Source organism: Papaver somniferum, unplaced genomic scaffold (assembly GCF_003573695.1).
Source record: "Papaver somniferum cultivar HN1 unplaced genomic scaffold, ASM357369v1 unplaced-scaffold_52, whole genome shotgun sequence".
NCBI lineage: Eukaryota > Viridiplantae > Streptophyta > Magnoliopsida > Ranunculales > Papaveraceae > Papaver > Papaver somniferum.
This window is the reverse complement of record NW_020647860.1, coordinates 2,031,908-2,058,536: the sequence shown is the minus strand read 5'-3', so window position 1 is coordinate 2,058,536 and position 26,629 is coordinate 2,031,908. Positions and strand designations below refer to the sequence as shown.

The 26,629-nt window shown below is 36.2% G+C and overlaps 2 protein-coding genes across 2 annotated transcripts; one reads left to right on the top strand and one right to left on the bottom strand.

Annotated features, from left to right (window-relative positions):
• Nucleotides 1–8,239: 8,239 nt before the first annotated feature.
• LOC113343049 (protein-tyrosine-phosphatase MKP1-like) lies at nt 8,240–13,032 on the top strand. Its single transcript, XM_026587377.1, has 4 exons — nt 8,240–8,400; nt 8,556–11,108; nt 12,480–12,655; nt 12,771–13,032. The coding sequence occupies exons 2-3, from the start codon at nt 8,673–8,675 to the stop codon at nt 12,534–12,536; spliced, it is 2,493 nt and encodes an 830-aa protein (XP_026443162.1). The 5' UTR covers nt 8,240–8,400; nt 8,556–8,672; the 3' UTR covers nt 12,537–12,655; nt 12,771–13,032.
• A 199-nt stretch (nt 13,033–13,231) lies between these two features.
• On the bottom strand, nt 13,232–16,917 carry LOC113343050 (UDP-galactose/UDP-glucose transporter 5-like). The gene is made up of 11 exons (XM_026587378.1): nt 16,503–16,917; nt 16,192–16,305; nt 16,007–16,099; nt 15,814–15,879; nt 15,337–15,435; nt 14,927–15,006; nt 14,682–14,794; nt 14,310–14,398; nt 14,105–14,191; nt 13,923–13,991; nt 13,232–13,831 (listed from the first exon to the last, which is right to left on the bottom strand). The coding sequence occupies exons 1-11, from the start codon at nt 16,602–16,604 to the stop codon at nt 13,712–13,714; spliced, it is 1,032 nt and encodes a 343-aa protein (XP_026443163.1). The 5' UTR covers nt 16,605–16,917; the 3' UTR covers nt 13,232–13,711.
• Between the last annotated feature and the right edge of the window lie 9,712 nt (nt 16,918–26,629).

Here is a 26,629-nt window from a genome sequence, read left to right as displayed (position 1 = left end):
AGAAACGAATGAAACTTTGTTGCGTAATCCACTAAAAGTAGTAACAGTAGGTGATTGAGCAGTAGGCCATTGGTTACAGGTGTAATAGCGAATTGAAGAAGTATGAATGAGGGTTTCACAACATAAATAATCCGCCATATACCATTTCCAATTGTTATCAGACTCAGCTAGAATGACAGTTTTATCAATGAATACTGGTTCAGATAGTGTAGATGGTAAAGTTAATTTTTCAGCCATTTGAGCAGGAAGGTTTTGAATTTCTAGCTTTATCGTTCGTGAGGTATCTGGAAAATTAGGGGAATCCATATGATATATAAAATGGATATGTATGAAGAGAGATAGATTGGGGAGAGAAGCAAAGGTAAGGAATATAATATAAAGGTGGATAGAAAAGAATCTATTCTTGCTACTGTCCTGATAGAGTTTGCAGACTATAAGGATGAAGAAATGACAATAGGTATTTCCTTTGTTATGGTTTTGAAACCTTAAAAAAGGAAAGAGAATTCTGTTGAATAAGGTTTGATAAATTCTCAGGTGGAAGTTGGTGTAAGGTAGTTGTTGTTGTTTTTTTGGAGGTAAAGCTTAACATACAAGTTGTCCCTATTTTTTCCATCATTTTTATGTAACGACGGTGATGGGGGCTTTGAATTCACGTGAGATGGATGACAATGAAACAAAGCAAAAGCAAAGCCAGTGATCCAAGACAACCTTTTCTGGGATACATATATCTGGTACGTAAGCATGATGAGGTTAAGAGTTGGTGAATCATAAATGGGTTTGTCATTTTTTAGATAGACGTAGGACTGATGGTATAAGATGCCAAGAGTAAAAATGGTATTGATATGAAAGAATGAGTGGTGAGGGTTAAAAGGATAAAATATATGGGTAATGATATTTGGTGGTTTATGGCTCTGATGATAATGTAACTCTTAGCAATGTGGTTAGACATGATGTCTAAGTTGGTTTTGGAGATAAGAATACCCCAAGCCTCAATGGTTCCTCTCAACATGTGATCCATTCTCCTAATATGCATAAAATACAAGATTTTAATTAGTTCCCATAAAAGCTTATCAAAATTAGATGACCTACCAATACCCCCTTAATAGCAGTTCCAACATGAGTAATGGTTGAAGAGACATTTAGGTGTTGAAAATAGGGTTTGATTGGGTAATTATGGTCTTGAAGATGAAAATAATACGCATGGTCTTGAATGGGCGTGGGAAACAAAGTGACATGACGCTTAACCAAGAGCCATAAATGGTAGTTAATGGACACAAGAGTGTCTTTAAAAGGATGTTTAGTCAAGAGATTAACACGACTATTATATTTTTGATCAGAAAGGGAAAGAATTAGGAGGAAGAGAGGGGATTTAGGAGATGGCCAATTCAGATAATCAGAATCTTCCAGGCAATATCGGAGAGGATATTCCGGTTGTTCCACCATCCTCTGCAGAGTATGAACAAGCCAATATTCTTGCTCTTTCACTGAACATTCAAGAGCTTCAGAAGTTGCGAACTTATATACAAGCAGAGATTGACATGCGTGCACATGAGTTGATTCGCCAAAGAGAAGAGCAGGAGTGGATTCGTCAAAGGGAGAAATAGAAGCTTGATAATCTTTTTGCTGCATGGAAGCCAAAGTTTTTCGGAAGATGTGATAGGAAAGAAGAAGAGGGAGCAGAGAATCAAATCAAATATAAAGGTTATGGTAGTGCAACTGAAAGTGAATCTGATGCGTCTGATGATGGTTTTGAGTATTCAATAGAAGAAGTTGATACCAGTGAATTAGATTCAGACGCAACAGAGGAGAAGAAGAGGATGAAAAGATATCATGAGAGAAAATTGAGGAGAAGGTTTGACTATGAGAGAGCAAATCCAAAGATATTCACAAGGACCATGCAAGAAGGTGAAGAAGAAGAGACTGATGAGGATGAGACTCAAGGAAGTGCTGGTAGTGCTGAGGACTCTTCTTCTTCGGACAATACTTCACCTGCTTCATCTGACAATGAGTATAGTAACTGGTATAGTGAGGAAGAGGATTAGATATATGATGAAGATGACTATTAGATGTCTCTTTACAGGTATCAGAACCAACCAAATTTTCAGGTTTTGAAAAGATCTTGAAAATGATCAACAATTTTTTTGCAAAATGGTTTTTCTGATGCTTGCTCCTGTTCTTCTGAATTTTGTTGTGGATGATGGTAATCTGAAGTTTGTTCTTTCTCTCCTTGCTACCGGTGTCTACTCTCTTCTGGTGGTGATGATGATGTGAATAGGAAGTGGTATTCAAGATGTTTTATGGGTAGGTTTTACTTTTAATTTTCCTGTGATTAAGGTTGTGGACTAGATGTTTATGGTGTTGACAAGTAATGCTCAGGTTCTTTGGACTGAGATTGATGATCTTTTGTTTTAGTACATTGTGTGTGATGGTTTAAATGAATGTTTGGGTTTGGATGGAAAGTACTAGTTTGGGAACTTTGAGTATAAAGATTAATGTGTTTGTTGCTTTCGATTTGGATGTTATTGAATTCTTCTTAGTGATTTCTAAAATTTAAGATGTTCTTGATGAATGAATTGAGTAGTTTAATGATTGTTTTAAACAAATGGTATAGTTAGAGAGAGAAAAGAGATCCGCTCTTTGATAGACACATTTTTGTGTATGATATAATCTCAATTGTATATATTGTTAGTGCTCGATTTTGTATTTATTTTGGCTTTTTATGTCTTTGTAGGTGTTTTTGGGAATATAAGATTTTGCGGCGAAATTGACTCGAAAAGTGTTTTTTGCGTTCATGGGATGACATTTGCTATTCGGACCCTCACTTTGGATAAGGAGTAACCTAATTACTAAGGGTCATCCCATTTCCAGGCAGCTGCTAATCGCACCCCTACTCTGGATAGGGGGCGACCATCTTCTTCATTTGAATTATCAGTTTTGGCGGGAAAATGAACCATCACACCTGCAGATTAGGGTTCGAGATTCAAGCGGTATTTAAAGAGATTCAAGGGCAGATTATTGTTGGGATGATCCTGCTAGAGTATAATGGAGCTGGTAAGGGTGTTTTGATCGACCATAATTGGCAGCATGATCGTGTTGGAGCAGAACGGAGAGGAACTATCACGGAAATCCTGATTCGGTAGAAGGTGGAGTTATATTCGGATTTGGTTGTCGGGTTTAGGAACCTATTTTGATTAAACAGGGAAGGTAAGGCGGCCAGATTTGAGAAAAGATGAGTAGTTATCGATTTGCATCAAAACAGAGAGTTGCATATATTCTCGGCAATATTTAGATTATTCCGGGAAAGATATAGGTAGATAAGGAAATAGGATTCTCTATTGAAGTTAAGACTATCTTTGAGAGAGTCTGGGACGTTGGATTTGGTTTGGAAGACGCGTGAGAAGCGAAACAGGGAGTGTTTGAAGCCGCGTATGAATATGGAAAGAATAGATAAAACCCGTAACTTTGGCAAAAAGAAAAAGGAGATTTCTTGGAGATTAAATGGACCTGTGGGATATAAAAGGAGTTGGGATAGCTCATAGAAGACTTACGAATCCTTTCAGAGAAGTTTAGAACACCACAGAGCTCCAAAGACCGAGTTGCAGAAAAATACCTTATTCTGCTGCTGCTGCTGAAGAGGAAGAACACGAAGAACATTGACGCACAAGCAACTGTCGCAGAAAACTATCGTTGTTTCACAGCAGAACCTATGTATCGTTCATCACAACACTTGCATTAGGTCTTTAGCTACTATTTCACCCTGTAACAGTGATTCTGCAACACCAACAAACTGTTGCGAATCGTCTGTATTATCACTTTTCATCTTTTTAATCATATTTTGAGCCATAAACAAATATTTTGAGATCATGATTAATATGAAGAGCTAAACCCCATTGCTGAGGCGATAGAGGAAGCTATTTTTCCAACAAAAAGTGATATATTCTTATTTATTTATTTATCGCAATTATTTTTATGATTGTTTTGCCTTGAGTGAAAATTGTTTGAATGATTCTTGTTAAGCAATTGTTATTTCTTTTGATAGAGCACGTTTGGACCTAGGTTTTTGACGTTCTATGCTTCGGATTTACACTTGTTATTTTGAGAATCTACTTGTTGCAATAGTTTAGAATCAAATTGAACGAAAAAAATTGCATGAATATAAATATTAGATTAAATCACTTCGAAGTTGGAAAATAGTGGAATCTTAGCCTCAGTGTTCTTTTAATATTGATATCAACTTTGATTGAGTTTGCTATAATTTTTAGTGAGTTTTCTATTTTAATATTAGAATTTAAGTATAATTAATATCCTTCACAAGTCTGAGAATCGAACCACTTTTACCACTATCTACAAATCACATCACTCTCCCTGTTTTATGATGTTCTAAAAGCCCATTAAACTATGTCTCATAACATCAAATTTCACTTGGATTGACCTCGCATACTATTTCTACTTTGTTTTTTTTTTTGCCACATAATATTTCCCAATTTGTAGCAAAGTTGTACATGTCATAATGTAAGATTTTTTTTTTTGTGAATAAGTGAAATGCATTAAAATACATACGAAATACAAACAACACAGGTTGTTGTCATGTTATCAAAAAGGACATGTCCTAATTTGAGATGTATACAACAACCTAATGGTATAACTGCTACCCTCTTACTGATTACCTAATTTATCTATACTAAGAAAATTATTTAGGAAAGCTGGTAAATCCTCCTTCCAAGTGTTAAAAATGGAGGATTTTCTTGCCTCCGACGCTAACTTATCTGCCACAGAGTTGCCAGATCTATGGAAAAATTTAAAACCCAAAAAGTTGTTGTAGTTTGCTATGATTTGCACTGCTTCCTTGACTACCATATGATTTTCCAGTGCATCAAAGTCTCTCTTTCCTGAATGAAACCTATAATCCTTTCACAGTCTCCCTCCAGCCAGAAATGCGATAAACCTTCATCTCTAGCCCATTTAGCTCCCTGTAGAAGAGCTAAAGCTTTATGCCTTTTCAGCACTTGATGCCATGAAGACCCCTCCCTTTGCTGCTCTTCCATTACCTGCATCATCTCTTAATATTAGGCCAAAACCAGCATAAACTGTGGGAGAAATCCAAGATGCATCATAATTAAGCTTAAAGCAATTAGAATCAGGTAGTTTCCATGGAACATTAAGATTTAAATTTATAGTAGGACCAACATTTGGAATAGCTAAGTTTCTTCCATTGTAATTCCAGAAGTTTAAGTGTCTCTGAATGATGATAGAGGTTTGTAAGGAAGAGACATTTTTTTCTTCGAAATTTCTATTACACCTCTCTTTCCAAATGAACCAACATTTGGTCGCACTGATTTCTGTTACGCTATCCCCTTGCATATGCCACCATTTATAACGATCCATGAAGGAGTTTCTTACAGTATCATACCCACCTCCATCAGCAAAGGGAGGTTGCATCCATATGGACTTAGCGAACCAGCAATCGAAAAGTATATGTTGCACAGATTCTATTTTCTCTTTACAAAAGATACATTTGTTATCTACTTCGGACATATGTCTATTAAGGATTTCTGTGACAGGCAAGGCATCATTCATACATTTCCATAAGAATAATTTAACTCTTTCTGGCAATTTTCGTTTCCAAAAGTTCTTCCAAAATCTTTCATTGTCTATATTTATATCATGCTTACCACAAAGTTTATCATATAAAGACCTAACAGTGAAAATGTCATTCCTAGTTAGTTTCCACCTAGGTTTGTCCTGTTCTAAGGTATCATTTTTATCCATAAACAGTTTAATATGCATAATAGATTGAGCAATTATATGAAGAAAAGAAGCAACGATTAAGTCTTGGTTCCACCTATTAGTATCAAGATTAATAAGATCTGATACAAGTGTTAACTGAGTGTTCCTTTCGGAACAAATTTGATCTTGAGTAATATCTAGATCGGGTATCCATTGGTCAGTCAATATATTTATGGACTGTCCATTCCCTACCTCCGAACAAGTATGCTTATGAATTAAGGAAACGCCATGTACAATACAGTTCCACATCTAAGAAGATCTTGTAGCTTTTTTAATAGCCAAAAAAGATTTTTTTTTGAAATATTTTTTTTAAAACATTTTAACCCACCATGAATTGGGTTCTGATATGATCCTCCAGACAATCTTTGCTAGCATTGCCTGGTTCATTTTTTCAGCATCCCTGAATCCCAAGCCTCCCATGGAGATGGATTTGCAAAAAAAAATCCAAGATTTTATGTAAAAGCCCTTGGCATTTGATTCTTTTGCCCACCAAAATTCAGTTTCAATTGAATTTATCTTAGCTGTGATTTTTTCGGGAAGTTTGAAGCATCCCATTTGGTAGATGGGCATACTAGAGAGGACTGACTTGTTTAGAACAAGTTTACTAGGTTGGCTAAGGATCTTTCTTTTCCAACCCTTTATCCTCTCTTCCATTCTAGATACAATGAAATCAAAAGTTTTGATTTTTGATTTATCAATAAACAGAGGCATTCCTAAATAAGAATCTTTGATATCTATTTTCTTTATTTTTAACAGCTTGGACGTCATCTTTTTCAGCTTATGGTGTATCTTTTTGCTAAAAAAGATTCCTGATTTCTCAAAATTTATCATTTACCCTAACACCAGGCTAAAGTCATGAAAAGCATTTAGTAAATTTTTGCAGCTTTGCAGATTTGCCTTAGTGAAGATCAGGCAATCATCTGCAAAGAATAGATGAGGAATTGGAGTATTGCTCATACAAATTTTTAAACCCTGAGTTTCTTTTGAAATCAAAAATCTCGAAAAAACCTCCATACAAATGAGGAAGAGATAGGGGATAGTGGATCCCCTGTCTTAATCCTCTTAAAGGTTTAAAAAAAATTCATGCAGAACCATTTAAAAGAACTGCAATTGAAGCCGTGGATATGTAAGATCTTTAGGGTGTGCAACGGAAGAACGGCAGCGGATTAGGGGTCATCCGCAACTAAACCGTCAAAGTTGCGGATTTGGAAAATTGAACCGTGACCGACCCAATCACCCGCGAATTTCGCATCCGCGGATCAGCGGGTAATACAGACCGGATACGAATTAACCGCGGATTTAGTCAGAAGAAAAAAAAAAAAAAAAAAAAAACGGTAAGGGAATTTTTGGACATACTATGTTGGGCATTTCATCAAACAACTTGCGTGCATAGTAATGAAAAACAAAGTACAAAGCAAGTAACACCAAATCAAGGAAGTGGATCTCCATCTTCAATACATGCATATACCACCCTCTATCCAAGTGATGTCGTGATTTCGTGTAACGCTTTCACTTCAATCAACCAAAATTAAACAATTCAGTGAAATTAAATACGAAAATGCCAGATCGAACTAAAAACCTAAGAACCCAAAATTGAAGGGAAGAACATAAAAAACGCCAAATACAGAGATCTAACAAACAAAATCTAAAAAGAAATTAGTTATTGAATTGGATTATAGAGATTGTAAAGAGAAAGATCTGACACTTACCATCTCTTTTGAATCAGCAATGCAACATAGCATAACAGTGAATTATGAGACTATTGATTGAGTTGTTGATGATGATGATGCCATTCCTTTATTAGTTCTCTCGGATGTATAACTGATGAATAAAAATCCATTCTCTTTTTATAACCAGTGATGGCACCGGCTGCAGGCTCATAACTAAGTCATAAGCTTTGTTTTGTCGGGCTTTATTTAACTGGGTTTTATCCTTAGTAATTTTTATTAAATTTTCTTATTATCTTATGGTGTGGGTGAATCCGCGGATTTACAAAACCAACCGCAACCAAACCACTAAACCTTGCGGATTTGAAAACTCATCCGTGTCCGTTCCATATACTCTTACTGTTTGATTTTCACCCGCAATTTTACAGACGGTTCCGGATGAAATACGCATTTCCGGATTTTATGCACAACCCTAAAGATCTTACACATAATACTATTTCTACTTTCAATAACACTAGATGGACCCAACAAAAGTAAAAAATAAAAGAGGAAAGAGGTGAAAGACCAAATGAGTTGAAAATGGTTCTGTACGATCGATCCACACATGCAAATGTTCCACACATAGCTTGTCAGTACATGTGCGCCGCACGTGTCTCTGAATTTCAAAATATAGAGGAAGAAAAAAAAAATTTACTTACAAAAATAGAATGAAAGAGACCTAAAACGAATCGCCTTTTTAATTTCGTAACTGCGGGACACGCAAGGTTCGTGTTTATAAAAATGTAACCCTAGCTAGGGTTAGGCTAAAAGAGAACATTCATTTAACCGTGGTTAAAATCTAACCCTATTCCCTGGGTTTCTTTTTCACTCTAAAAAAAGAGTTTCTCTTCTTCGTCTTCTTCATGGTGGTGGTGGTCTTCGAAATTTTGTTAATCAAATCAATTTTGTAAGTATCCGGAAACCCTAATTTCCGAATTTTAGTTCTAATTTATGTTTTTCTTGTCACTTATTATTTTATGTAGTAGCCTCTTCACAGATTTGATTTGCTATTTCACTAGTTCGATTCTCATTTCAATTTTTTATTTTTTTTGGATGCCCTAGATCTGGGGGTTAAATTACATTGTTAGTTCTGCTGGAATAAATGATTTATCTCAAAGAAATTTAGTTTTTACGGATTGAATTCGGTTGTGTTTTGGCTGAGGAGATTAGTTGTTGGTGATGGTGGTGGGAGAAGAAGATGATGCCACTACTTCTGTGGAGAAATTTGAAATACCTGGTGGTCGTAAGTTCTGGAAGTCGGCATCATGGTCTGCATCTAAGTCTCAGCAACAGGGGCCTGCAGTTTTTGATAATGTAAAAGAAGGTACTGAGAAGAATAGTGGTCCGTTTAGACGGTTCCCTGTTCCACTAACTCCTCGGTCGCAGCAGAATTGCAAGGCTAGAGCTTGTTTGCCTCCGTTGCAGCCGTTGTCGATTGCTCGTAGAAGTTTAGATGAATGGCCGAGAGCTGGTTCAGATGATTTAGGAGAGTGGCAACCACCTACCCCCAGTGGTAAAGGTGATTCATTTAAGCTTAGAGAGGATTTGAAGCTTGATGTGTCTCAGTGCCAGAAGGTTCCAGATCCGTCGGGAAGTCTTGCTAGTAGAGATAGGATTGCTTGCTTCGACAAAGAGTGTTCGAAGGTGGCGGACCACATTTATCTCGGAGGAGATGCAGTTGCGAAGAACAGAGATATATTGAGAAAAAATGGTATTACTCATGTTCTTAATTGTGTTGGTTTCGTTTGTCCTGAATACTTCAAGGCAGACCTTGTGTACAAGACATTGTGGTTGCAGGATAGCCCTTCAGAGGACATAACTAGCATACTTTATGATGTCTTCGACTACTTTGAGGATGTAAGAGAGCAAGGGGGAAGGGTTTTTGTTCATTGTTGTCAAGGTGTTTCTCGTTCGACATCTTTAGTGATTGCATATTTGATGTGGAGAGAAGGACAGAGCTTTGATGATGCTTTTCAGTTTGTGAAGGCAGCAAGACGGATTGCTAACCCTAACATGGGGTTTGCTTGCCAGTTGTTGCAGTGCCAAAAGAGGGTTCATGCCATTCCATTGAGCCCCAGTTCTGTACTGAGGATGTACAGGATGGCTCCACACTCTCCTTATGACCCTCTCCATCTGGTCCCGAAAATGTTGAACGATCCTTCTCCATCAGCTCTTGATTCTAGAGGAGCATTTATAATACACGTGCCTTCAGCAATCTATGTGTGGATTGGTAAACGATGTGAACCCATCATGGAAAGGGATACCAAGGGAGCTGCATATCAGGTTGTTCGGTATGAGAGAGTGCAGGGTCCAATAGTTACAGTTGAGGAAGGTGATGAACCATTGGAATTTTGGGATGCTTTTTGCAACCTGGTGCCTTCTGTAAATAAGTCCAACAACGGGGTGCAGCTGTGCAGTGATCAGATTGGGTCAGTGGTTAAGAATTGTGCAGGTGAGAGAAAAGTGGATCTATATAATGTTGACTATGAGCTTTTCCAAAAAGCAACTGCAGGGGGTTTTGTGCCTCCCTTTTCATCATCAGAAGCAGGGGAGGAAACCCTTCTTCCTGTACGCGAAAGTAATTGGAGTGTGTTAAGGCGCAGATTCGCTTCTGGAAAAATGAAAGAGTTTGTCTCAGCTCCCAAGGTATCCCTTTGTAGAATCTGTTCCGACTCCATTTTGATAAAAGACACTGATAGTCGTGTACAAAAACTTCTGCCGTTGCTTGCAGACTCATCAACATTATCTTCACCATCTTATCACTCTCCAAATTCTGTGTCATCTGATTCAAGCCCCAGTTCTAAATTTAGTTCAGAATCACCTTCACAATCTCCTTCTACATCGACATGTTCTCTTACTCCATCACCTGCTTCCTCTACCTCATCAGACTTGTTACATGTTTCTACCAACAATTCTACCCACAATGTATGCAACAGTCCACGGGTTGCGAGTGTTGGTCAATCTCCAAAATCTGGTTCTCAATCAGTTCTGTCACCGTCTAAAAGGTTTGCGCTTTCTCTTGCTGAACGAAGAGGTAATTTGTCTCCTTCTCTGAAGTTTCCTTGCTCGAAGGATGATGCATCCCTCTCGTCTAGAAGGTTAAAAAGCGCATTTGCCAGTTCTCTTGTGAGTCTGCAAGATGGTTTGGGGAGAAACAGCCATCCCTGCTCCTTGGACAAGGCTTGCAACAAAGAAGAAGTCGCACAGTTTAAAGAAGGGTTTTCACGTGAAGTGGGAGATGCAATTCAAGGAAGCCAGTTGCAAAATGGTTGGGAGTTGTCTGTTAAAGCTGAATCATTAGGCAAAGATTCAGAAGTCCATAGCACAATTCAACCATCCATATTTTGTTGGCCTAACTTAGAAAAGATTGAAACATTTGCAGTTAGCAATTTGGATTCAAAATCTGCATTTCTTTTCTTAGCTCCAAGTGTAGGTGTAAGCAAGAACACAGTTGGGATACCTTATTTATGGATAGGAAAATTCTTCAAACATGATAACAGCCAAACTCAACTAACTGACAAAATAGATGTAGCCGAAGTAGAACAGGTTGACTGGAATCAAGCTGGTTCGGACTTTCACAGTCTAATAGATCTTCCAAAGGATGCCACCATTAAGGTATTGTGTTTATTCTTTTTTTCTTTCTTTCGATTATTAACTATTGGTTGCTTAATACTGTCCTCTATACACCATTATTCTTCAAATCTGAATTTTTGCTGTTGTTTTGGCTACTGCCATATGACACCATAATGTTTTTTTTCCAGTCCCTTAGCTCTCTCTCGCGTAGACCACCATCTTTACATCTCCATCTCTTCTCTTTCTGCGTTGTAACCTCCATCACTTGCCTAGGATTAATACCTAGATAGTAATGAATGCATGCCATTACTTCTCTATTATTACTGCTAATAAATTTTCACTCTCTGCGTAGCCTATAAATAGAGGTATAATTCATGACGGTGTCTGTATACTTCTTTATTATTTTGTGTCTTTTGAATTTTTACTTTGCCATATACATACAAGTAAGAAATAGAAAACAATAGATAGACAGAAGAAAAGAAAGACCAGCTTCATCATGTAATTGATGTGTATTACAAGGAGAACAGCCTTTATTTATATGGCTACATAAGAGTGGGTGATAAACGGAGTGAGCTACATGCATCCGCTCCTAGCAGTGTTAAGCCTATGTTAATGGTGGTGGTTACGAGGTAATTGAGATGATGTAAAGATGATGGTGTAAGTTGGGTTTTAGTGTGGTGCCGTTTTTCTTGATTGCAAGTGGTAAATCTCCTTACTATATTAGGCACGTAAATGCATCTGTAAAAAGGTGCGTACTCTGATTTTAGACATGTGATCAATAAAAGTAGCATAATGTATTATGTTGCTATTTAGCATTTATCAGCAGTTCGGTTTACTCGCATTTAAAATACCCGAAACCAAGGATCTCTAGTAATTTGCATATTGCATACGGTGAATGATTGCTAAACAACACAAGTAGCTAGGTCTTCCAAGGCTCGTCTGCATGCAAGATTCTGAGAAGTTTGCGTTATCTTCTTTAGCGCTTTCTTCTTTAATACTCCCTCCGTCCCACTATTAAGTGACCTATTTACTTTTAAACTTTGTCCCACTATTAAGTTACCTATATCACTAAACAAGGATATATTTCTAAAATTATCCTTTTAATTGATTATAAGAAATATGCATAATTCGATAGGCATGTTTATATTCGTTACGTAGGTGTTTTAAAATGCTTTTCAATGGTATGAAGTTTGCGAACATCCGTGGTGTAATTTGAGAGATAAATCATTTCAAAATTTCACTAGTTATTATCGTATAATTGTAAAAAAATGCTTAAATATACTCTTTTCCCTTACTTGCCTTAAGAATTGTGCAAACTTGAACTAGGTCACTGCTAAAACTAAAGAAGGAATAGGTATCTGATATAAACTCTTTGATGATTCTGACCGTGTTTTTTGTGTTGGTTAATGACAGGTGGTTAAAGAGGAAGAGGAGCCAGCTGAATTCCTTGATCTGTTGTATTCTTTGTAGCCTGCAGCAGATGAGGAATGAGTATTTTGCACTGGCACTAAATTTTCCCTAATCCACAAGCTATTTACGACAACAATGTTTGTCATGTAGCAAGAGCTGCACCTGACATACTCAACAATGTAATTACTAACTATAGCCCTTCACGTCCACTACATTATTGTTTCTCCCTAGTATACTTTTCAACGTTATGGCTTTTATCTTGGCTTACAAGTTCTATTACTTCTTGGTTTGTAGGGCACTCTGACGAGGAAGTAATCTGTGGGATGGCCCAATTGTTGTACAGTAACCGTTTGGCCGCCTATCACTGACTTAGAATTAGTTTTTTCTTTCCCCTTGTATACTGAACATTTAGCTTCCTATCAACGAGTAGATATATTGGATTTTCCTCCCACGATTAACCTTGTTACGTGACTGTTGTCTGAGCATGTGCAAGAGCACCCAAGTATAAAGAAAGTTTAAAGATAAAGCAGAAGCATGCCTTCTCAACTTTCCTTCAGCGTGATGGTGTTTTTTTTTTAAATGTTTTAGTTCAACAGAGGTTCTGTCCTTTCTTTTTGGCTTTTGAAGTGAATGGAGTTCCGAAACCTGCTCTACTACATGAAGTTCTGTATGAATATCCGGGCATCAAAATATGCCATCTCATTAACACTGATTCGTTTAACCAGTGATATGTGAAAGAGAAAAAGATGAACATATGGAACCAACAATCATCTATAGCTTCTATTGAGATTATAAAATACAGTCCGTGACTAAATTACAGTATCCGACAACTCAACCAAACACCTAACAAAATCATCGCCAGAGAGTTAAAATAGAAGAAAAAAAGAGAATTCCTTTGGTTTAAAGTCAATCTCGTTGATCAAATATTAGATCTCATTGTGTTACATGACTGACTTCTTTTAAGCTAGACTTGACCATATATGTAGGAAAAAAATACCTGTGTGCAACTTCTTCTTTCCCTTTTCTTCTCCTTTAACTAGTGTATCTAATTCAGCCACTATAGAACTAACCTTCTGGATTAAGTAAAGCCCTTCTACCTCTTTTGTTTGAGTGAATGAACAAAAATTTCAAACAACATAAGAGCTTAATAGAAGGTCGTAATTCCTCGATTGTGAGGATAATGTGTCTAATGACGTCCCTATTCCACAAACAACAAGAAAAGTTCTTCATAGTACTCAAGGGTTCCCTTTCAATGGACTTGTTACCACACCACCTTGCACATGTTCGGGTAATGCTAGCTTTTGAGATACAGTTCTCATAAAGCTTTTCGTATAAAGAGAACCAAAGACGACAACCTGGTTCCATAGCCCAATAAAAGGTGTCACCAGATTATTTTTATAGATAAAAAAAGAAATCCGGACCAAAGAGGAAGAGTTCGAGGCTTACCGCTCCAACCCACTGTATTGGGCTTAATGGGTGTGCAAACCACATGCACGACAACATTATGCTCACCAACTTCATCAAAAAGGTAACGTAAATCAGAACACCATATGATTCAGTATGAAATTCAAAACAAAATTGATTAATAATAAGTGCTACACTTCTACTTTTGGAGGTTTTCTGTATACCTGTCTTGTGGTCATTATGGTAGCAAAAGTAAGTGCCCCGAATGTTTTGATCGTGTAAGAAATGAAAAACTGACTAGCAGTTGCTACCTGCAATTGAAATTTTAGTCGCCAATTATAACTAAGTTTTTCTTATTTTCTTCATATGTGATAGGTTTAAGAATATTACTAAATAACTGGTAACTAAGGTTCGACATGTATTACTTACAGTAGAAAGCAATGCAATATCGAAAAAGCAATCATTATGTCGAGCGACAAAATCTACTGCCAGGAGAAGATTCCCCTGTAATATAAGACCTGATTGAGAATAAATAAAGCTAGCAGTATCAGCAACCCAAAATTAGCAATATTTTTGCCAAACACTAAAGCTTGTTAGTAAATATACATTTTGCAGAGAAAATGTGGACAAACGAAAGCAAACTACTTTTCATAACAGAGGCATAAATAGGTATAAAAAAACAGTTTTTATTTCTTTCTATTTAAGCATTAACACTGAAGAGATTTAAGGTCGGACCCAGTATGACTTAAACCTACAACATATGATACATGTTAACCGGTATTCAGAGAGATAGATACTTGCCAGATAAACTGAGAATACAAGAACACAATGTCGTGTAGAATATCTGATTATGTATTTCCATATCGTATCCTTTAAATAGCTTGTCCTGAAATGTGCTTGTGAATCCATCAAACCTGTAAAACAAGGAAAGATGTTTGTAAAAAAAAATGACAGTATAAGAGCAGGGAATACAGAGAGAATGGTGTCAGATTTTTGACAGATGTTGACAAACCAAAAATGAAATGGAGGATTCTGTAAATCTTTACCCAAGATAACCCATCATCAGGGAAACACCCCAAACTGTGCTTTCCCTGCCACTAGCATATGGACTAATGTCTGCAGCGGCCTACACACAAAAATCAACAAAACAATTTATCAACAACCAATAGCTGCCAGTATCCCGAGTGGTACATCTTTTAAAAATGCATCAAATGGTAAAGCGAAAAGGGTAAATGATGATGACATAAGTTTTGGTTTTCATTCTAAAACCAAGGTCAAGAAGAAAGCCAGTACTCAAAACCTATATTGGAATAACATGTTCTATTTGGAATTTCCATGGTTAATAGTTTTAGATTCCACCCCAAGCCAGCCTTTTTATGTACAAAAGGAAAAAATGAATCTTCTACGATGAAAGAATACTGCAACCAAAGATAGCCTATTACACCATAGTTATTACCGGATATAATATAAATAACGAACACCCTAGTGTCACTAGCACAGCGAACAAGTAGTCTTGGCCCTTATATTTCTTCTGCATGATCATTGTGCCCCATACCTGCAGAAAAGTTGCAAGAGAATGAGCTAAAACAGAACAAATGTGAGACTAGGACAGGCATAAAAAGTTAGTTACAAAGGGAACCTAGACCGATGAGGGAACATAAATCAAATTGACGGTTAGATTGCGTTAAACATAAATAAGCAAGATAACCAAAAGCATCTCGTTATAAAAGACGAGAAAGTCAATGAATAACATATGCTCTTTCATTGAGAAGAGCTAAAAAAAATATTCAGATACTAGTCGTGTATAACAGCATATAAATCACAATTAACAGTATATATTGATTTGTCATGTTTCAATGTCGCAGTCTTGCAGCAAAAAGAATGTTTCAAAATGAAAAGTGATAACTATAATTAAATAGACCCTATGACTTACCATAACTGGTATCATCTTGGCACATTTCGCAAGTGTCTGAACTGGGAAACTAACGTATTTGAGTGCCTAGGACAACAAATTTGGCAAAAACATCAGATACATTGGCAAAGAGCAGTGCTCAATTGAACTTACCTACCAGTAAGAACTGACACAATAGCATATCCGATCATTCTCAGTTTTTCAGAACGAGTACCTCATACTGGCATGTTGTAGTAAGTATGTTAGAAACTGATATGAGACAGTACTTGTAAATCGGTGCAACAGGGTCCAATGCTTTCTTACTTGCCTATCAGAAAAAACAAAAGTTACATATCAGTGTGTTTGGATGGTTATATAGTTCCAACAGTAAAAACCCATATCAGCTGAGCTACACTTTACCAGTAAAGAGCCTGCAGATACAGCAGATGTTGTAATCCGATTGCAAAAGACTAAAAACAATGAATATCTAAAAAACTCTTTGTTTTCTCCATATGGTACTCTCATGATCTTTTCCTGCAACATAACCAACTCAAAATGAATTAAAAACTAGAAATTTTTCCATCTGCATACAAAATTGTCCTTGCTTACAATGTACATCATCTAACATTGAAAAAAAAAGGCAAGGTTTTTCTGTTTTCTAAAAACTAAAAACATTAAGATTTTGATAATTAGTATTCTTTTTTTAGGGATTGAAAAGAGAATGGGGGTACCTGTAAAACACCATATATAACAAGAGTAGTCATGATTCCAGCCACAGCAAAAAAACCCTTCCAAAAATTGTTATCTTTCTCTTGTATTGTAGGTTCAGCCATGGAAGGATCCTAGATTTATTAAAGATAGATGATCCTAACAGTTACAGAATCGATTAAGAGTAAAAAATGATGAAGAGAAATATTTAGGGATCAAAAAAGGAGTGAGCTTTGTTGGATCTAAAGATGCAAGAAAAGGTAACGGAAAGAGATTTGCCGAAGAAGACACACGTGTTACTGTTAAAAGAGAGAGATTCGGAGTGGTTATATCCTTATAGGGGACCTAGGGGTTAGCGCGGGTTTTAGGGGAAGGGGAAGGGAAAGAGAGCTTATATGAGTTGCAAAAAGAGTATCTGAACTGAAGTTCTGTTTTGCCGGCACTCAGTTAGTAGAACTACAACATAGATATATTGACTTTAACCTTCACCCATATTAAAAGTTGGTGAACAATGCATTCTATACTTATTGCATTTTGTTTTAAGCTTTTTTTTTTCCCCTATTTCCCATCCACTCCATGGTTTCTAAAATCAATTTATTTTTTAATTTTGGTTTTTTTATGTACCACCCGTTATCCGTAAAAGTTAAATTGGCTTTGACTTTGATTATTACCATTTTTATTTGTCTCCTTCATCAATCTCTCTTTTTTATTGAACAAAATCAAAAACTACCAAAATAGAAACCCTATGTTTTTTTCGAAAGAAAAGTTTATATTAAAGAGAAAAAGAGAACCAAGGAATAAACCAATGTCTACAAATTACATATACATTAGAGTTTCCCAATTACTCCAAATTAGGCTAGGATCAACATACTTGAAAGCATCACTATTGCAAGACCAAAGAACTACCAATTGCTTAACCAAATCAATACTTTCTTGCACACACTTATGACGACCTCCAAAGACCCTGCCATTCCTTTCCTTCCACAGAACCCAACAAATCGCATAGTGCAATGTTTGCCATACATGTCTGCCATTACCACTCAAAACGTTAATGGTCCAAGCTTCAAATAATTGGAGCAACATATTTGGTATAGGGCAAGCAATTCTAAAAGCTGCAATGAAATACTTCCAAACCTCAAAAGAGTACGTGCAATGAAGAAATATATGATTCTCAGATTCCCTGACATTATTGCAAAAGACACATTGGTCGCTTTCTATGTCCACACCACGATCACGCAACATGTCCCTAGTTGGAAGAGAGTCATGAAAAGTAGCCCACAAAATAAAACTCACCTTGTTTGGAATATGAGGTCTCCAAAGAAAATTATTGAAACCGCAAGCATCCAAATCACCTAAAAGTTTCTCGTAACAGTTCGAAGTGCTGAAGTTGTCCATAATCTCCATTTTGTCATCGTCTTCCACCAAAACAGGAACATGATGAAGATCACGTTTTAATAAATCCCATTCTAGTTGCTCATTTATATTTAAAGGCTTCTTGAAATCACAAACCCATTCTCCATTCACTATCATATTCGATACTGTAGCATTCTTCATCCTTGCAGCCTTGAAAACAACTGGGAAAAGGTCTTGTAAAACCCCCCTATCAAGCCAATGGTCCTTCAAAAACTGAATACCCTTCCCATTCCTTACCGTGAAACTCGTCATATTTTGGACTAATGGCACCATATTAGTAACATTCTTCCAAAGACTTATTCCTTGAGAAATATTATCCACATCAGGAATCAGGAGATTAGTATTATAAGAGAATCTTTCGTTCACTAGTTTCCTCCAAAGGCTATTTTTGTTCTTTGAAAATCTTCAAATCCACTTAATTAGCAAGGATTGATTTGTTTTCCTCAGATTCTTCACGCCTAGGCCCCATTCACCTTCGGAATACATAGTTTCTTCCAAGAAACCCATACCATTTTCCTTCTTCCTTCCACCGCTCCTCATAAGAAGTTACGCATAATCTTAATCATTCTCTTTTCCACACTCACCGGAAGATGAAACAGAGAAAGATAATAGATAGGTAAACTCGCAAGACAACTCTTGATAAGAATTAACCTACCTGCTTTATTTAGTTGCCTTTTCTTCCACGTAGCCAACTTTCGTTCCATTCTGAGCAAGACATAATCCCACACTGAAGTACTATACCAATTTGCTCCAATTGGCATGCCAAGATATGTGAAAGGAAGCTTCTCTGTCTTGCAACCCAATTCTCTGGCAAGATCGTCAATCACCCCTTCAGCTCCCACACTAATCATAGTGCTCTTATCTAGGTTCAGCTTCAAACCCGTAATAGTTTCAAAAACAGCCAAAATGATGAAAAGACGTCTAACTTCCTCCACTGAAGTATCATACGAAAATTGAAGATGAGAAATAATAGAACCATGTTCCACCACTTGAAATCCATAAAGCTGACCTCTCTCCACTGCATCATTGATTAGTTTTGAAAGAATTTCCACCACCAGAAGAAAAAGATATGGAGATAAAGAATCACTTTGCCTTAAACCCTTACTTGGTTTAAATCTTTCTGTAGAACCACCATTAACGAGAACAGAAATATGAGTAGTCTTTACACACCATTTAATCCATGAAATCCATTTTCCACCAAAGTCATACTTTTCCAAAATTGTGAACAAAGCATTCCAATTAAAGTTATCAAAAGCTTTCTCCATATAAATCTTACACAGAATACCCAGCTTCCTAGCCTTCAGCCTGCTATCAACACATTCATTTGCAATTAAACCACCATCTAGAATTTTTTTACCATGAATAAAAGCCCCCTGAAAATCAGAAACCAGTCTTGGCATCACTGTCTTCAATCGAATAGCGAGGAGCTTAGAAATGATCTTATACACCATACCAATCAGACTTAGACACCTATAATCTTTAGGAGTGCAAGAGTCCTCTTTTTTGGAATAAGAGTGATAAAAGAACAATTAAATCGCCAATCAATTGAACCAAACCTGTGGAAGTCTTTGACTAGTCTCATGAAATCTTCCTTTAGAGTACTCCAACAACTCTTGAAAAATTCAGCAGTGAAACCGTCTGGCCCCGGAGCTTTGTTACACCCCATTTTCTTAACCACATCACATACTTCCTCCTCTGTGAAATCACGTTCAAGCCACAGCCTGTCCTCCCCTGTGATTTTTGAAAAATGTAAATTCTCCATACTCGAGTTCACCTCATCCCTCTGAGTAAACAGATTGATATAGTAACTTCGGATTTTTTCCTTGATTACTTGTTGATCGAAACAATCTACTCTACCAACCTGAAGTTTAGCTATTGTATTTCGCTTCTTCCTTGCACTAGCCATACTATGAAAGTATCTAGTATTCAGATCTCCCCACCTAAAGTCGTTCTGTTTCGATCTCAAATGCCATTTCTTAGCCTCCATTGCTTCAATATTTTTCAACTTCAGCTTGCAAGAAGTTCTCTCTTCCATTTGAGAATGATGTAGCATAACCGTTTCCTCCAAAATATTAAGCTCGTGAATTCTCGCAGTAAGCTCACTTTTATCTCGAAAAGTATGACCAAACTCCTGTTTTTTCCAAGGCTTAATTAAGTGTTTCAAATTCTGGAGCTTTAAAAATAAACGTGTGCTATCACTTCCGAAATAAGTCAAATTCTCCCACCACAGCTTCACATTCTGAGCAAAATCTTTGTGCTCGATCCACACCCTGTCAAACTTGAAATACGGTTTGAAAGGCATAACCGGTTCAGAGATAACCAAAAGCGGATTATGATCTGAGATTGTCCTCGTCAAAACTACCTGTAAAGCATTTGGAAACGCCTTCTCGAAGTCGTGACTGAAAAAGAATCGATCAAGTTTACACAATAATGGATCTACTTGATTGTTAGACCACGTGAAAGCACCACCTATCAAAGGTTGGTCAATCAACTTGAACTCCAGAATATAATTGTTAAGCATTGCTGTATTGCGACTGTATCCAACACCACGATTCATTTCCTCACTAGAACGGACTGCATTCATATCACCAGCTATACAAATCGGCCATGTCCACCAATTTCTCACTTCAGCCATGTCCTGCCAGAATTGTGTCCTTGGCTCATGTTCACAAGGACTATACACATTAGAAATTGCCCATTGAAACCCATTGATTCTAGTCGAGAAAGAAACAGTTATATTATTTAACCCAAGCCTCTCATCCAACTTCTCAAATCTGTTGCTGTCCCAAATGGTTAGAATTCTTCCGCTGCTTCCATTTGAAGGAATGTAAATCCAACCAAAATTGTCATCGTACCAAATCTGACGAACAAACCAATCAGTCATGGTCTGCATTTTCGTCTCCTGTATTAAACTGACTGCACATCTCTGTGAAAGAATCAAATTTTTCACTGATACTTGTTTATCGTAGTCGTTCATGCCTCTTATGTTCCAACATAAGATTCTAAAATCCATTAGTTATGATTTCTTCCCTGGCAGCTCGAATTTCTTCTACACTGTTTACTTTTTCATCCCTCCAATTCACAAACACATTCTCCTCTCATTGTTCATTGGTATTTTCAGAGGGGGCAGAAACCCTATGTTAAAATCCATTGAATAATTATAATACATATGTCTTTACTTTTTTTGTTATTTAATTTGGCTATTAGATCGACACACCATTATTATAGGAGATATCATTATGAAAAATCTAGGAAGAATATCTTATCCCTAATTCCATATAATGGCAGTAGGTTTTACTTGAAGCTCCAATGAACTACTCGCGTACCAATCAAATCATGTTAATTAAATCGCACAGATCTTTTATTTGAAATTAACGCAGAAGATCTTTTAAATGTCAACAAATAGGCGGTTGTCCTACAAACTCAATTGGATTCACGACTATAGTTTCGGGATGCACATCTTTGGTTTTCCTAAACTCATGAAAATTTTAGTAACTTGCTAAAGTTACTTACGGTTATGGATGGCTTGGGAGTAAAAATGCTATCAAGAAGATGACGTGATGTAATAAAAAACAAATAAAAAGTTATCCGTAGCAATCCATGAAGCTATTGTGGTACGGATTGAGATTAATGTGAGATAATGATACACATATTTCAATTACAAATATCCATAAGAATCCTTATATATCTTGCACCTCAACTATTAATATATAGTTTCAGACAAAAATTCTCTGTTGTGGTTAAAAGCTGAATCGAGCTCGATTTCTAGAGCTTCTGGCCCCACCAGAGAATATTTAGACCAATAAGAAACTTCTGTTTTTCACACCACCAATATTTCATCCAAGAACACCACCGAATATCAAACCTAGAAAAAAACAAAATTTGCGACTCAATCTTCTGAGTTTATTTTACTTCTGCCACTGCACACAATAACTAATCACGAATCTCTCTGCTACAAACTAAACCATAATCACCAATGGTTTACCAAAATGGTGGTAGAAGGCGTAATGCGAATGTGAATCCTAGACCATCTCTATCAATAGATCAAGCACTTTACAATCGATATTTACGTATAAACATATGCAGTAGAAAAAATTTTTTCAAATAAACAACATATTATATCTGCTGACCAAGGTAATGTTGGTGTTTTCTTTTGTGATTAAAATTGTTTCTTTTAGGGTTTTCTTTTTGTTTTGTTTACTTATACTAACTTCCAGCAGGAACCCTAAATAACAACAGTATACTATGATAGCTTCCTAATGTAACGTATTTTTATCGTGTATAGTTTTAATCACAAAAGAACAAGAGTATACTTACGTATAAACATATGCAGTAGAAAAAAAACAGATTATGTTTACTCTTTTTTTTTTAAGATGTGATTCATAATTAAACTTTTTATTTTAGGGTTTTCTTTTTGTTTTGTTTACTTATGCTAACTTCCAGCAGAAACCCTAAATAATAATAGTATATTATGCTATCTTTCTAATGTAACGTGTTTATGATGTGTATAGTGTTTGAGGATCAAAGAAAATTTAGTGTACATAACATTCTAGTATATCACATATGTGTTACTCTGTGTGATATGTAGCTGATTAGATTGTTTACCCTGTTTGCTTATGAACAATAATCTTGGGTATACGAGCCGAGATGAGTAAACAAGTACTTACAAGAGATAATAGAAGGTTGAGCATGAAGCTACTGCTTTCTGAAAAAATGCCCAGAAACACAATTTCCTTGAAGAAGAAATACCATTGGAAACATATTTTGAGGATGATGGAGAATCCAGTTCAGATGATAATTTAGACGAACATCAACAGTCGGGGCTATAAACGTCGAGCATTCTATAAGTAAATATCACTATAATGGTCATTTTATTTAGTATTCATCTTATTCCAAAATTGTGTCTATAACTCATTCAGCGAATAATTTTAATTAATTTAGTTTATCTCCATTTCAATGACAAAGTTAAGAATAAAGAAGTCTGATTTTGGTACACCATCCCATACATGCAACTATAGTGGTGCAATACTTTGGTATCAAGAGGCTACCAAAAATCATGAATAATGGAGAATTATGGGTTTAGTATATGTTGTTCGCGAGGAAACGTAAACCTTCCACTGCTGCATGATTCTCCAGAATATCTAAAAACTTTGTTAGATTTTAATGGTGGTCATATAATAGTGCACAGAATAATAAAAATATATATAACGCACAGAAAAAAATAATATAATGCACAAAAAACAGCAACCTGGCGTTGCATCTAGAGAGAACAAGGAAAATGACCGTATAATAGACCCATTGGTCTACATAAGTGAATGTCAAGATGAGGCTGAAGAAAATATCTTGAGATCATAACCGTTGGTCTACCATAGTGAAAGTAGAGACAAAGTTGAAAAGACGACGGTACCCAAATATACCTCAATCTAAAAAAATTCCATCTATAAGTCCTTTCTCCGAAAGTGATTGTTTATGGACTGAGTCGAGATAATACAAGAAATCGGTTCACACTTCGTGTGATCTTTTATGGATACGAGATCGAGACAATACGGAAATAACTTGTGTGATTGACTGTGGATACAAGATCGAGACAATGCAACAACGAAGTATGTTTACTTGGTAAAAGGTCACTTAACCAAACACAATAGGATTACTTATCAAGTAAATAGGAATTAATGTTTGTGTAATTTACTTTAAATTATAATAACAACAATTATAATTACGGAAAATAAAAGTAAATGACACAACAAGATTTTGTTAACGAGGAAACCGCAAATTCTGAAAAACCCCGGGACCTTGTCCAGAATTGAATACTCTCAGGATTAAGCCGCTATACAAAATCAAACCAACTTCGTATAGTTGGGACCAAGCAACTAAACTTATAGTTCACCTAGTTCCGTATGTATTTCCACGCCTCCGACCTGTAATAAGTCACGTACTTGGAACAATTCTTTTGGTTCGTATTTCAAATAGTAAAGGAACAACAAATCTGTTTGGTATCAACTCTTTTCAACCAAGTGATGTGAGTTCGAAAAAAGGCTCTTTTGTTTATCTCAATAAACTCCTTTGTCAGGTTCTTAGATCTATCTTATTATCAACTATCAAAGTAATAGTTAAGATTTTGCAATCAATACTTTTAATCACAAAGAATTGTATTGATGCCGATCTACACAACTAACCAATCTAATCTACCACAAGGATAAACCGATTATAGTTGGATCCTCTTTTACCGAAATAAGTATTGTGCACACCAAAGATTATGAACCCAAATCAGAAATCTTCAAAGTATCTTTGTCTTCAAATCTTCTTAGATATTCAATAAACACCTGCACACAATCAACTTGAATCTCTTGTGATCAATCACGCACAGGACGGAGTCTGTTAACAATGGATTATCACAAGACGTCTTTAGATCTACAAACAGTCTAAAGATCTCCGTCGAAACTTCGATCTAGTTTGAGTGAATCTTATATCAGAAGAGAAGATTCTCAAGCATAAAAAAACTAGGTGCAATCAAAGTTCAACCACCGTTAGTCAATCAAATCAATCGAAAACAAAAGATCAACCGCAATTATCTAGTTTCCCACCAACGGTACTAATAGAGATTTTCAATCCCAAAGAAGTCTTTAAACTGAGCAGCCGTAAGAGATTTCGCCTAATTAGGTTACTCTCCTCTCCGAATAGGCGGCCTCAGCAGTAGCAGCATAACTGAGATAGTTTTGTTGTCTCTGAGGATCAGTTTGCTCAAAATGCAAACTTTGATATTCATAGACCAAGGAAGTTTGGACACCAAGGAATTTCCAAAATCGAAAATATTATCAAGATATGCAATATATTCCAGATTCGGTTTCCATAATTCCTGGAAATGCTTTGTCCAAATAATGACCGAAAATCTCTTAAAAAATCTCCAATAGCAAATGCACATTACTAATATTCATTTTAAAAAAATAAAATTAAAAAACTTAAATAAAAGATTCTCAATTTATTTTATTCGATCCGGGATTTTCTTCCTTTATCTATTAAGGAATAACTTTGAACAATTAATGATAAACGTTACTGCACATGTGCAAAGTATGTCGATATCTTTACTTTGTAAGTCCTCTTTCATACTTACAATCTTGAAACTGATTTCCCACGCTTCCAAACAAGTTTAGAATTGGTTCATCTGACTTTCAAGAATTACGTGATTGATCAAGAACACTCAATCACCAAACATGGGTTTCACGGTTCTACCAAAACAAGTTTCGGTTCTACCTCCATGTGAGTACTTTGCATAGTCACGCTAGTTACCAAAATTCGGCTGACTAGGTACTAGGATCGGTTCCCCACATATATATATATGGTATCTAACTTGTACTTGTTGCACATGTCCATAGGATCGGTTCCCCTTTGCCTAAAAACGTGTAGCACATGTCCATAGGATCGGTTCCCTTTCTACTAAAAACTTGTTACACCTCATACAAGGATCGATTCCCCTTTATGATAGGTTGCACCTCTTACTAGGATCGGTTTCCCTTTACCCAGATTCAGTCATACCAATAACACTAAATCGATCATACCATCTCAGGTGATTACTTAAGATCGGTTTCACTAATAAAAGTCATACCAATACAAAAGTCAGCCCTTTGTGAAGAGTTTCTCCAAGAACATAAACAAGTCATGAGCGATTATACTAATCACACATATTGGTAGTTCAAAAGATATGCAATGAATAACAATACCAATAATGGCTGACGATTTCTCTTTCGATTCACAAAACAAGTTCATGAATTTACTTCCTTAAAACAAATGTAAAACATTGTTTCCTAGGATGAAATCTTCACCTTATACCCATACATAATCACAATAGCATTCAAACGATTATGTCGATGTCTTATCTACAAAGTTTAATGGTTAAGCAATAAACCTCGTATCTTATTCCTTAATACTATGTCTAACTAGAGTATAATCATTCGTGCTTCGCATTTTTTTTCAATATGCATGAATTGAAAGATAAGTCAGGGAATGAAACAGTTCAAGTCAAATATCACTAACCTTAAGTGGAAGGATGATGTTGTCGTTGTAGATCCTTACTTCTTCCCTTCTTCAAGTCTTCGCAATACTTGTAATGTCTCATATCCTAATACTTTCAAGCTAACCTGTACGAAGTTGAATCTAGTACATAATCAAGAGACTCTTAAAGGAGTTATGGCTCACTAAAATATGACAACCAAACTTGACATACCAACGCTTGGTGGGTTCAAACGAGCTATGCTCTAACAAAAGTTGATGACCAAAGTGTTAGAGCATTGCTCGGTCAAACTTGCATGCGTTGCTATCTCAAGCATGTTTGTCAATGTTAGTGATTAAAACTATAAGTCTTGATTTATAATTTATTATAGCTATTTCTCGGACTAGGATAGAAAGTGTAGTTTATCTCAAGGACTCCATGGCGATTCATCATACAAGAAGAAGAACTACTCAAGGAACCGGTGGAACTTCTCGACAAAAAGGTATGTGAAGACTTGAACTTATCTGTCACTCAAAAGTCTATCTACTCTATCTCCTACTCTTTGAGACAAGAAGTCGTATGCTATATATATAGACTTGTATTATACACATTTGGTATTTCGAGCCGAGTATACCTCGCATATCTATATCTCGAAATATGTGTTGGTAAGCTTTTCGCTTCGATCAAGTTTATCTTTACCTAGTGACGAAAGTCATGATATGTTTCAATCACTTTTGAAAATTGCTTTGA